The sequence below is a fragment of the Anas platyrhynchos genome, chromosome 1 (genome assembly GCF_047663525.1).
Source record: "Anas platyrhynchos isolate ZD024472 breed Pekin duck chromosome 1, IASCAAS_PekinDuck_T2T, whole genome shotgun sequence".
Classification (NCBI taxonomy): domain Eukaryota; kingdom Metazoa; phylum Chordata; class Aves; order Anseriformes; family Anatidae; genus Anas; species Anas platyrhynchos.
In genome coordinates, this window is record NC_092587.1 from 203,442,611 (window position 1) to 203,456,106 (window position 13,496).

The 13,496-nt window shown below is 43.5% G+C and overlaps 1 protein-coding gene across 17 annotated transcripts in view; it reads left to right on the forward strand.

Annotated features, from left to right (window-relative positions):
- Window positions 1-13,496, forward strand: part of TENM4 (teneurin transmembrane protein 4) — a 1,639,674-nt gene that overhangs the window by 1,482,355 nt on the left and 143,823 nt on the right. For all 17 annotated transcript variants that reach the window (XM_072032862.1, XM_072032864.1, XM_072032863.1 and 14 more), the window contains 3 exons: window positions 2,877-2,978; window positions 7,650-7,844; window positions 12,091-12,291. In XM_072032862.1, the coding sequence (XP_071888963.1) occupies window positions 2,877-2,978; window positions 7,650-7,844; window positions 12,091-12,291 (498 nt within the window). The remainder of the gene's footprint in view (window positions 1-2,876; window positions 2,979-7,649; window positions 7,845-12,090; window positions 12,292-13,496) is intronic.

Sequence of the window (13,496 nt, forward strand, 5' to 3'; positions counted from 1 at the left end):
TAAATAGCACCATGCTCAGAAACGCACAGACAACTCTCAGACTTGTTGCTCACAAGCCTTGTTTGTTCTCATTAGCTCTGGAGTTAGTGAGAAAAAGAAAAGCACGTTCATTTTAACGCTTCCTTTATGGAAATAACTTTTTGAGCCGTGTTGTAGCAGCTTTGGGACAGGAATATGCTGCATGCATCCTCATTACTTTTCAGAGTTTATTCTCAGCAGCGAAGAACTTTGGGGAGTGTGCAGAGACCTTAATTGCCCTGAGTCACACCAGGCAAGTTTGTTTCCTTAACTGCTAGAAACTGGTAAGTGGCTCCAGCCACAGGAGAGGGAGAATTTCTTTTCCTCTTCGCTTCATCTTGTCTCTATCAGTCGGGTTATTCCAGGGCAATGCGAGTGAACGCAAAATTAGAGCACATTGGAAATGTTACTTTTAGCTATATTAGAAAAATGTGGAGCATCAGGGAAAGCACAGAAGTAGGAGGAAGGGTTTTTAAAAGCCTCCTCTATCATTAATAGCATCAAGTGGTCAGCAAAATTAAAAGTTACCAGGGTGCTTCAGTGAAGAAGGTACAATGGCTTTATATTCCCTTTGGGTGCCCCACGATGTGTTATGATGCAGTTAGGGCACGCTTAAGAGGAGTAGCCTGGGAAATCAAGGATTGAGGAGACATGACCTGTGCACGTACCATTGCGGTTTTGCAAAATAAAGTGCCAGATGAGCCACCGAATATATATGGATATTTTTTGTAAAGCATTACTGTTGGTCACTGTGGATGGATCTGACCAAATACAGATGCCTACGATGACAATGAATGTCTGAACTAGTCAGAGGAGGAGAGGGAGCACCACAGGAGCGAAGTTCATCAAATGGATTCACCCTAAGGGTCAGGGAAGTTTGGTTACCTAAACATAGACATGCCACGTGGTCATTTGGAGCTTTTAGATCCCATTATACCTCAACAGTACAGTGAGTTAGAGTCATTGGGTTCACCCTACAGTGGACATCTGATCGGCGTACTGAATCTTGTCCTGGTGTAGGCATCACAGGTACATCAGCTGAACCACCCTGTAAATGCAAAATATTATTTCCACTAACAAAAATTATCCTTTAGCTGATGTGGTGCATTGTTAGGCTTTGCAACACCTGCCACGTTTGATGCCATGTTGCTTTTCAGGTGTTTCGTTGAGTTTTTATTCTATTGCATAAATGTTATTTATTATCACCGAGTTCTGAAGCTCGCACGTGTGCAGGCTAACATCAACTTGTCATTTACAGGACAGATTGGTGTTTATACTTGCCATTAAGTGGGAGACACTATACTTGAATATCAGCAAAAACGCACAAGTTTTTAGTTGCTATTTGTTCTCGGAAACGTGGCTGCTGTTTGATTGGGATGAAGACAGCAGATCAATCCCTAAGCATTGACTGCACACTGTGATTGTATTTCCATGCCCCATACAGCGAATATCTGCCTGAGCGAAGTGTTAGAAAACTGACAGCACATCTCGTACCCTCCTTGCTGCATGGAGCTGACTGCTTGGGCGAAGTCTTATGCCAAGACTTAAAACGTAACCGCTTGAAACTGTTTTTATTATTTAAAACTGCTGTTGCCCTTTTTGGGGTGATTAAATTACACCACGTCCTCTAAAATGTCCTTCAGAAACCTGCGGTGTTCAGCGAGCAGCCATTCAGCAACAGGCTCCCTTTCATTGCTGATTAGAAACTAATCTGCACATCTCTGCCGCAGCTGTTTCTCTTCACTTACACCCATAGGAAGTTTACAAATATCGCTGCTATCACCGGGCCTGGTGAAGTATGCCTACGAAAGTGCAGTCATTATTCACATGGCCAAGATTTCCACCCCGCTCCGTGACAGATGTACCACTGGCGTCCCTCCTGTATAACTGAATCCAGTTTTAATCAGATATGCGTCTCCCTCGGAGAAAATGAGAAATAATAGTGTGGAATGAAGCATGGTATTCCATCATCTTCCCGAGCCCCGCTCATATTTACTCAATCTTTGCTCACGGTTTAGTCAAGAAAATAAAACGATTTTCATTCCGCTTTTGAGAAGTAATGTTTACCAAATTGTGTTCTTCTTTTATGAAAGATCAGTTTTAGCCCCACTATTCTGAACTGGCTTCAAAATAAGATAAAAGTGCTAGGAACCGTTTTGCTTACCTGTTAACTTTCCTTGAAAGATGAATAGCCAGTGTTTTTGCCAAAGTCAGGGAATTTAAGATGATAAGTAGAAACAGAAGAAAGTGTGGAGTAGCCCCATTCCTGCTCCACCGAGGTATAATGTTAGCCCCAGCACTTTGGGCTGTTTGTATAATATTGCAGAACAAACCACAAGACACACAGTTAGAAATACCCCATCAGCAGCAGGCAGACAGAAGGAACCAAGTGTCTGTGATCAGTGAATTTCATAGGGAAACGTTTCTATCATAGATCACATCTGTTAGGTGCTAATAAATGCCCCAAGTTCACTTAGCCCAGTCAACAAAATCACCCAAAAAAAGTGTGTTTTGCTGTGAGAACTGCATGCATTGCTTCTCTCTGATAAATTCAACGAGGGAAAGTGGCCAGAAAAATAAAGAGGAAGACAAGTTTTCAGGTACGGAGTGAGGACAAAGCCTGAGAGCTGTGATTTCAGTTGTAGGATTTGCAGTCACTCCACGCTGACGTGTTAAGGTTGAGCCATCCGTTGCTGTAAATGGATGAGCTCCCATTAGTGGAGCTCAAGACTGATGCTTTTAGTCCCAAGTGCAGTGATTGCTTTGAGGTTTCAGCTGTCCTGGCACCCAAAACCCTCCCAGATTAAGGGGTGTTTTCTTGCTGAAAGAAATAATCTTAAATCTCTTCTCTTTTCTAGAATCCGTGGATAATTGCCCCAGTAATTGCTACGGGAACGGAGACTGCGTGTCTGGGACCTGCCATTGCTTCCTTGGCTTTCTGGGCCCTGACTGTGGCAGAGGTAGGAATTTATACCTGGTTAATTCTTCCCTCCTCCCCTTCTGTTAACTCTTTTCTTTGTGGAAGTCGTATTTGTGCCCATGCCCCCTGCAAAGCCAACCTTATCCAGCCTGGGGACGCTGCAGAAGGATGGGAACAGGTCAGATCTGCAGGTTTGGTTGCTATTTGTCATGATTGCTGTGCTCGTAGCATCAACACAACCCCCTAGCTGTGCGTGGACAGGCAAAACATCACACTGGGGCTTTTCATTCTGGAAGCAACTTTAGAAAACATGACTTCAAAATGTGGCTTTGCTGTTTGTTTAGCAGACCCTTCCATCACTGTGTGGCAATATTTTATTTTAAGACACTGGTTAGAGAAAATGTAAGTACCTGTTCCGTTGCTGCAAGGCTTGCAAGTCTCCCTCAGACTGATGGCCAACACCCAACAGGGCTGCAGTGGAGCAATGCCAGGCAGAGCTGGATGCTCTGGCCCTAAGTGGAAATCTTGGGATGCCTGCTTTTGGTGTGCTGCCTACCTCAGCAAACAATAGCATACGTTTTTTTTCTGCTCAAGCGAAAAGCATTTTTTAATAAACCGCTTTGGAAGGATTTTCATTTGACCTGAAATTTTTAGGTTAGTTAAACATTAAAAAAAAAAAAAAAAAAAGAAGTCGTTTTAGTAAGAACATGTTTCAGGCAGAGAAATCAAACCATTGCATGTGGAAAACGCCGGAATGCCGTGTTTCAATCTTTTCAGTGTCTTTTTTTTGGCTGAAACTGCTCAACAAAGTGCAGATTTATAAATTGGGGCTGGGGGGAGGGAGGTAACGCATGAAGTCAGTGCCCACACAAGGAGCTTTGCGAAGGCAGAAGGTCAGGCCTTCACCCCAGCCCGCTGCTGTGTCTGGGAAGCAGGCTGGGCTCCTTCCCAAGGGAGGGAGCCAAACTCTGTCCAACCCCACGTCCTCTCCCCCCTCCAGCCAAGCCCTGATGAGTGTGCACCAGGCTTTGGGTCCCATCCCGCAGCCCAGCCAAGAGATAAGGCCGGCCTCATCCCCACACGGTGTGGTCCAGGCTGAACCCCGGAGGTGTCTCAGGGTTCACAACCCCACTAAGATGAATGGGGCCGGCTGCGGCCCCGAGAGCTGCCGTGTCAGGCTTGTTGCTGACTCAGGTTACGCTTGGCGTGAGTTTCCAAGCTCCTTTTCAAATCCATCGAGCCGGAGACAGAAGGAGTTTTTCCGTCTCCCACACCTCCTGACTTGAGCCAGGGGCAGAAGTTCAGGGCTCATTCCCCGATGGCTCGCTGCGGAGCCAGGGCAGAAGGCAAAGCTCCTCCATCATCAGGCAAAACATTAAAATTTTTGGTCTGAAGGCTCTTGCAGGGGAGCTCGTCTCCCTTCACGGGTTACGCGGCGAGTTTTTCTCAGGCTCTCAGGCGAGCCACACGAGCATCTCCCATTTCACAAGGCTGCTTACCCTGGCTGATACGAACACCTCTCACCAGAGTCAGCCTTTCGGTTCCAAATCATCTGGGTTCAGATCACAGATTACTGTCTGCCTTTATGGAGACGGATTAATTCGTGGAGTGTCCAAACGCTGTTTGTGCGTGCGCTTCCACCCAGCGGGCTTGTTAAGTGAGCACTTGCCACGGGTGTGAGATACAAGGGCCCCAGTGTTGGCTTCCTCTTGGTTTTCGAGGGAATCTCAGATGCTGCTTTTGACCTACAAACACCTCCGAGGGCAGTAACTGCAGCACGTGCACAGCCACAACAGGATCTGTCTGCAGCCCTGCAGGGGTTGCTGTATGGAGCAGTAATTCTCAAGCAGGTCTCTGCCTGCCCCAGGATTTGTAGGTCCCAGATCTCCTGGGTGTTCCTTTGTTTCACCTTGTTATTCACCCCCTAAATGAGTGGGAGACTGTAAAACACAACCTTTCAGTTTTTAATGATGGCTAATTATTAATGCGTTATTAACCTCTTATTTTAAATCACATAAATGTGAACAAATCCGCAGCAATGTGCTCACGGGCCTTTTGAAGACCTTGAACACGGAGAAGGTGTTTTTCATGTCTACAAAGTAAAACAAACAAACAAATAAATGAATAATTTTCCTCCATGATACCAAAGTTTACAAGAAAAGTGGTGTGCATTTGGGCTGTGGCTACCATCATCAGACCAGAGAATTACTATAATTTGGGCATCTTAGATGGCATTTGTTGGAACGGAATCCAAATGATCAAATTAATTACATATCATTACATGGAGAAAAGAGTTGCACGAGGAGCAGTGGAAAAAAAAAATAAATCCAGAAACCTCTTTTGTCTTTGTTTATTATGGTATGCTGCAAAGGAGGTCTTGCCTTGACATTTGCAACAGCACTTCCCAGGTTATGCTGGAGGTGTTCTCCACAGAGGGCTCTGTGGAATGCCAGTCTTATTGCAGACGACCAGCAATTTATCTGATCTTGTACTGAGTGATCAGCTGTCCTGTCAGAAAATATGTAAGTCTTTTTCAGCAGCCTCTCACTGGTTAAAGGCAATTCCTCTCCTTGTCGAAAAAAAAAAGAAAAAAAAAAGCTGCAAACTGTCCTCTCCTGGTGCCTTGAAAGAACAGGCTCCTCTACTGAGCATTTGAAATTTGAGACAGGGGGGTGGAAAATTCCATCAGCCTAGATGAAAAGCGGAATTACTGAGTGAGTTTGCTGTGAACCATATATTCAACACAGTGTACCTTAAACAATTTATGTGTTATACTGTATAGGTAGCTCTCTCCTTGCAAATGATGCTCTCGAACCACACCACTGCAATATGATTTCTTTAAGCTGAACAGGGAGCTCCTTCGTAATAACAGCTGCCAAATTCCTTTTTCTTCTGAACTTCTTTTATTTCAATCAGGCAAATATCGTTCATTGCACGTCAGGACAGTTTAACAGTCAGAGCTGGTAATGCTTTGTGTTGAGGGTGCTGTAAGCCTCAGACTCATCTGTAACAATAACTGAAAACAAGACAGAATGGGCATTGTGCGGTTACTGCATTAAAAGGTGGTAAGAAAAAGAGAGAAATGTTTCCCTTAACCACGTTAATAGCTCTTTCTGCGTGTGCTCAGAGACAGGAACAAAGCAGGAGAGGTGCATTGTATTAATTGCATGCCTAGCGCAGGTGAATTAAGCAGCAGACTAGAATAGTCCTTTCACATTTATCCTGCATAAAAATGTTCATTAATTGCCTTTGTGAGGGGCAGATGAGAAGCCCAGCTGCTCTCTCCTAAGGATGATGCTCAACAGTGAAAGAGAGAGAAATGTGAGCTGGGTATCTGTTCTTGCAGGTGAGTTTCACTGAATGTAACTGAAGAGAATAGGACTTAAGTAAGAAGAAAATTCAAGGGATAGGGAACAGGAAGGTATTGCTTTTGAGGGACAGAAATCAGCAGCTTCCTGGGAAAAATCAGAAGAGAGGACAAAAGGAGCCGAAGATGGCGGCTGTGGAGAATGGAAAAGGGAGAAAACATCTTCAGAGAGGGGCTGAAGGAGGCTTAGAGAACAGCAGCTGGCTCCTTCTCCTTCTGTAGGGAGCCTGCTCTGTATTTTTCATCCTACTCTGCCTGGCATTTTCCAGAGCTAGCTCAGAAAATGCTTACTTCTGGGGTCCGCCAGCTTGATTTTGTTGTCTTCCTCTTCTCCCCTTCATCACAGGATAGAAGAGGCCTCGGGCCCAGCCTGGAGCCCAGGAGGTGCCCTCTGCCCCTCAGGAAGCTCTGCTGGGCTGGGCGGGTGCCGGAGCCCTGGCACAGGCTGCCCAGAGAGGGGCTGGGGGCTCCTCCTTGGGGATCTCCAGCAGCCGCCTGGACGTGGGGCTGGGCCCCCTGCTCGGGGTGGCCCTGCTGGAGCAGGGCTGGCACCACAGGGACCCGCAGCTGCCCGACACCACCAGACACTCAGCGGTCCTGAGCTGGTTTTCTTCAAAAACAGCCAACTTTGTTGGAAACAAAGAGAATTAAAAAATCTTTTATAAACCAGTGTAAAGATCAGGGGATATAATCGGAGAACTTTTGTTACCGGGCGCTTGGGAAGACTAGAGGCCATTTTTGCGTTGTGTCTGCTGATGAATGGAGACCAGCAGAGGTCAGAGGAGGGGGCTGGAGATCCAGCTGATGGTATGACTTGAACTAAATCAGGGAGAGTATCGACGTGGCGTTCTGGACTCTGAGCAAAGAAACTGAAAACCATACAGCTGAGAATTACAACAGCAAAACAGGGGAGTGATTTGTGTACAGCTAAGGTCCGCAGCAGGGGCTGTGTCAAGGAAAGTCTGAAGCCTGGCAGCAGGTCAGGGATAGAGATAAGCAATTTAAGGTCAGTGGTGCTGCTGAAAGAAGACACCAGTGCACTGGAAAGTCAGAATACAAGAAAGGTCTGAGTTTAGTTAGTGAAATAAAGTATCGGAGACACAAAGCAGAGATGTCCGAACTCAAGAGCGCTGTTTGTTTGTTTTAAACATCCATCGGAGAATACGCTTAACAGCTGGGTGTCATGCCCATAAAAGAATTGGTTTTGGCAAGGAAAAGAACAACATACCCCACTGAAAAGTGTATAAGAAGATTATAAATCCCGTGCTGGACTCTTACGCTCTTTTATGAAGTGAGAGTAGTGTACAGTTGGTTTTTAATGTGATTTCCATTGTCTTTCCCCAGCGTCCTGCCCCGTGCTGTGCAGTGGAAATGGGCAGTACATGAAAGGGAGGTGCTTGTGCCACAGCGGCTGGAAAGGAGCAGAATGTGATGTCCCCACGAACCAGTGCATCGACGTCACCTGCAACAACCACGGCACGTGCATCATGGGGACCTGCATCTGCAACCCGGGATACAAGGGCGAGAGCTGCGAGGAAGGTATTTGCAAGATCCATTCAATTAGCCTCTTGCTTTGATTGTCGTTATATAATTACATGGATGGAGGCGATTGGGAACGGGACTGGCACTTAAGCAGAACAGTAATAGGCACCTTAGAGATACAATGGATGGATGCAACATAAAAATGATATGTTGTAATAACTTGTCGTTAGCTATCATATTTGTTCAATAATTGGATGAAAAGCCATCAAATGCTTCAGATAGACAAATCTAGTTGAAAGACCAGAACATCTAATCATATGTTCAAATGTTCTTATTAAAGCATCGTTTCCATTTACACATCCAAACGTATAATTACTTTTATAGTGCTTTCTTCTGTGCTGTGCTATGCCAAGTATTTCAGTTGCTTACATATACAAAATGGTGGCGTATGAAAGTCCCTGATTCTTGTCAGCTTTAAAAGCTTAGAAATGCTCAGGACTTGAATTAAATTCTGCTCAAAATCAGATATTATTTTAATGGCCCCTTCCATAAATTCTTTTTTTTTTTTTTTTTTTCACATTAGCCCCCAAACATTTTTTCATTTACATTTAGATTTGTGACTCAGAAATGCGGTGCCTTTTAGCTGTTATCTTTAATCTTTTTGTGCGGGAAGTCACCTGTCACCATAAACCTTTATCTTCCCTAGTCTGCGACTGCTTCTTATTGCTAAAAGGAAAAGTGGACAGTTTTGTAAGCGTACGAGTCATTTGGACAGTTAGAAAAATACATCAAAAGTGCCTGATTTACAGAATACTGTTCATCACTTTTGAAAATTATTGTCAGAATTCTATGCAGAGGACCTGAAAAATAATTATGGCTAAATTATGCTTCTACAAGTGCAGATACAAGGCCTCTGCACCACGTGCTAGACTTAAGACAGCGATTTGATACATGTACCAGATTCACTATGTCTTGAATTAATTTATGGTTGTCTTCGTGCATATGGGATAAAGATTTATCTGAAATGGCTTTTATTTTATGGACAGTGGAAATAGGCTGAAATGACATTTAAATGGCATCTAATCCAGCAATTCTTTTGATGCATCAAATGTGTTGGAGTGGGACATCTCTGACATAACGTGGCTTCAGTGTCTGTAGTGCTAGAGATGAAGAACATAGCTCTGTAACTGAAACATCTCTTGAGAAATCTTTATTTTGACTTAAGAAGGCACAGTTAAATGAAGCCATGGGGCACATAAACCCCAAGATGATGATGACAGAAGTATCTCTAAAGCATCTCTGTAGACCTCGTATTTACTAGGTATCTTTACTGAATAAACAGAAATTAAAAGATCCTGATTTTGCCTCCAGCTAGGTGTGTTTAGTGTGTGTAAATCAGAGAAAGATTTGCCTTTTTCTAACAGGAGCCTCTTTTCCCTGGTCACATTTAAAGCAGAAAAGCCAGGCTCCACTCAGTTGTTTTATGCTCACTGTAGCAGGGGACAGGGTCAATCCCACTAGGTAAAAGCTTGAAAAAGAATGAAGAGCAAAGAGAACCTGATTTTCCTTACGAGCTGTTTAGGATTTTTACAGCTGTGCATTTGTTTTTCATATTCAAGGCATAATTTGTGTTGTGTTGTGAATAGGGGAGGTAAGTCAGAAATATGCCACGTGGGAAATCTTCAGGACATGTATATATTTATGCATTTATATTTTTAAACCTAGCCAAAAAAAAAAAGTTCATTTATACTAGTTTTTAAATTGTTTTTACTTTTCAATTTCTCTTCTAAGAAGGACCATCTGGTATTGATTACTTTTTATTATTTCTCAGTTCTTGTAGCTTCACTGCTTACTCAGTGTTTACAATGGGTTTTCATTCCAGTGTTTCTTCTGTCTTTTCTTTTCCCCCATAGAAGCTCAGCAATGTTTATAAAACACCGGCCACCAATCTTACATGAGTTTTCCTTTTCTCCTTCCTTCGTTTATTGGGACATATTTTACAAGGCACGGGCTAAGCCAGTGAGACATTAAAGGGAAGGGAGCAAATTTAAGCAGTGAAAAATGAGAAGTTACTTTTTGGGTACTGAATAAGCCTAATAACTCGTGTGAGCAATGAAGCATGAAGCATATTGGGGGAAAGTGTAGAAGAGGCACTAGTTGCTTGCTGCCTGATTTATCTCCCTGGCAAAGGTTCTGCACAAGGTTGAACTATAAATGGGGCATTTTCGAACCAGGAATTAGACCATTTGGGACATTTTCCAAGCAGCAACACAGATATATGTAAAAATCTCTTTTTTTTTCATTTTCTAAGCATGCTAGATTTTTGTCAGCTCTGCCCTCCTGCCCCACTCCCCATCCCTGCTTCTCTTGGCAGCTTCTCTCCTGAGCAGCTAAATTTGTCAAGCAGAACTCCCTAAAAACACACCATTGTACTCCAAATCCACGAAGCAATTGATTAAGAAGAAAGCAGAAGCCCCTAATCCCGTCCCAGGGCCCATGCGATGGTGCAGAAAGCCTAAAGAGATACAGCTAGCGAGGCTGAGATTAAAGTAGCCATTGTGTGTGACATTTTCTGAAAGGGCTCATTTCAACATGAAAAATGGCCTTGGGATTATGATAAATGGGGGGTTCTGACACGCACATTCCCCTCCTATAATCGTCTGTGTTCGGGCTGAGATAGCAGATTGTCTGCCTCCTGTGATGGAGCCCCCTGTAAAACTCACCTTTTTCCCAGCTGACCTTCAGAGGGGATGATTAATTGCCTGGAGGTAGCCTCGTGTCAGTTAGCCTGTGATCTTTGTTCTCCACGTTCAAACCATCTGCTGAGAACCTCCGCGGCTGCTAGTCTGTTCCTCGGTCCTTTTCCTACTTATTACTGCTGAGAAAGAACAGGGCCAGGGCTCCAAGGGTCTCCTGCTAAAATTGGCACCTAGCTCCCAGCTCACTAACAGCGAAGGAGATTTATAGACTCATCCTTTCCAGCCTCTTACAATTTTCAAGGATTGTTCCAGCTACGAGCAGGGCTCCAGGAATCAAAGAAAACTGCAAACGCTCTCGCATGCCTTGGGATAGTAATTGCTGAGCCATTACTTGTCAGAGCGAGAAGGTTTTGAGGATCCAGGGAATTATCGGAGCAGCTGTTGTGTTTCTTTTTAAGGTTTCTGGATCTTAAACAGGTCATTGGGATTCTTATTAGCTCTTGCAGGGGAAAAAACGAACCGCAAATCTGCTCTGTGTGTGTGGTGGCTGTGTTCTGCTCTTCTGTATTAGGGCGAGGAGCTGGACAGCTTTCCCCTGGCTGCTGAGCCAGACTGACACTTGTCACTGATCCCCAGGGCACTGCCACACACCATTTCCAGAGACGGGAAGAATTTCTCTAGGCTGTCCTATATCCTCTTATATATAAATAGCTGATCAGCTCCTGCGGTTCTTTTTTAGGAGGGTGTCTGGGGCGTTGCATGTTTTGCTCTTGCTGGGTGAAATTCTGCTGTGGGTAGAGGAGGTGATGGGTGCCTACAAAACCCCACAGCTCAGAAATCACACGTCAGGGTGCTCAGTCCTTCAGTGCACATTTTTGTGCCATGCACCCAACTGGATGGTCTCCAACATTGTTTCAAAAGTGCCTCCTCTTTAAAAACAGAAGCCCTTTAAAAGAGAATTCACGGATCAAAAATAAAAACCACGATAATACCAATATCCGATAAATCATAATTTGGTTTTAATCCTTACTTCAAAAAAAAAAAAAGTATAAAGAGTATACGTTTAACATGGAATTCATGTGTCTGTGAAACCTGCATAGATTTCAGCACATTCTTCAATTTAAGCATGTGTTTCGCTGAATCAGGACATAAACTTCTGCTGAGTCTTTATGTAGAATTTCTCTCTCAGAAAACCAGAGCTCAGCTTTGATTTCATTAGTAAAGGTAATTTCGCTTATTCTAATAGAATAAATGGAGACGCAGTATGTGTACAAGACGACATTATTCTTATCCTAATCTTAATTGATATTAGCCTGTTCTTACAAGAAAGGTCATTTATTACTGTAGGCCTGACGAAAAGAATGAATTACATCATGTATTTTTTCTCTGTTTTTCACGTGCTTTAGGTCTCACTCCATTTTGGGGACAGCATCTTCTTGAAGCATCAGTTTTGTGTACATCAGGGCTTTGCTTTATGGACGGAGCCTTGAGATACTGTATAAATAAGGCTGTGCAGATGGCAATACAACAGCTTTTATTTTATTTTTTTTTCCTGAAATTCTTATTTACTTCCCTTGTCTCCTTCCTCTTCCTTCTTGCTGTAGTGGATTGCATGGATCCTACCTGCTCGGGACGAGGCGTGTGTGTGCGCGGAGAATGCCACTGTTCAGTCGGCTGGGGAGGAACAAACTGTGAGACCCCACGAGCCACTTGTCTGGACCAATGCTCTGGCCATGGGACCTTCCTCCCCGACACTGGGCTCTGCAGCTGCGATCCCAACTGGACCGGACACGATTGCTCAATCGGTAACGTCAGCGGTGACTTTCTGTTTCTTTTTTTGGTTTATTTAGACTTTGTAAAATATTCAGACTTCGATCTGCAAAACTAGCGCTACAAATGCGTTCCAGTAAAGCACATGTAGGGCATGACTGGAAGCAGAAATGCCATAGCTCACCTACATAAATAATTCTGCTTCTATAGCCAAACATAGAGCAATATAATAAATAACCCCATTAAGGCCACCTAGGCTTGCTATTGTTCATTATATAGCTATGAGTGTAATTGATGGTCTACATATAACTGCTTGTTCTGGTGTTAGTTCTTGATGAATCCCAGTAGCCACCGAAGGGACTGTTTTGATTTTTAGGAGAAGGCTAAATATTCTTTGTGCGGTGTCAAGAGTTGGACTTGATGATCCTTAAGGGTCCCTTCCAACTCAGGATATTCTATGATTCTATGATTCTATGATTCTTTAGGTTGCTGTAAACACGAAAAAAGAGGTGACAGTTCTTCAGGTCTCATTTCCCTTCAGAGTTTAAATGCTGTGATTTTCTAGGCTCAGCTAGAGGAAGATGAGTGGCACACAAGGTTCGTACTAAAAACTGTAAGCACAGTCCCATATCAAGTGAAAAATAACTGCATAGAATTGCTGAATACTACAAGCACCTACCAAGAAGACAGGTTTTTATGGGCATTTTTGGGTAAAGTCCAGAACTTTAATCTTCCTTCATTCCTTAGCTAAATGGATATGTCACTCAAAATCTGCATCAGGTATCTGAAATGGAGGCTAAAGAAAAACTGTTCAGGAGCCTTTTCTTCCAAGTGCAGTTAGCTTTTAGATGCCACACTGAGAAATGCTATAATACATTAAATAGTCAGAGCCTATGGGACATTAGTCTTTTGGCTTTTGTTCTGTATACGGTGCTCACAAATAAGAGGCCACAGCAAAAACAGCTTCTTTACCTTAAATAGCTGGGATGGAACTAGGCCAAAAATCCGGGGCAGCTCTGTATAGGCAATGAAATGGAATGAATTTTCAGCAAAGTGACAAAAAAAGACTATTATGAAACTGGATGCAGTAGAAAAAATGCACAAACAACATTTTCACTGAGGAATTACTATAATGTATAAGAAAAAACAGGTTAACTGCTTACAAGTATTTTACCATCACTTACAAGCGAGCAACTTGCAAGGATGGGGCAAACTGAATAAGCTCTTACAAAGGGTAGGA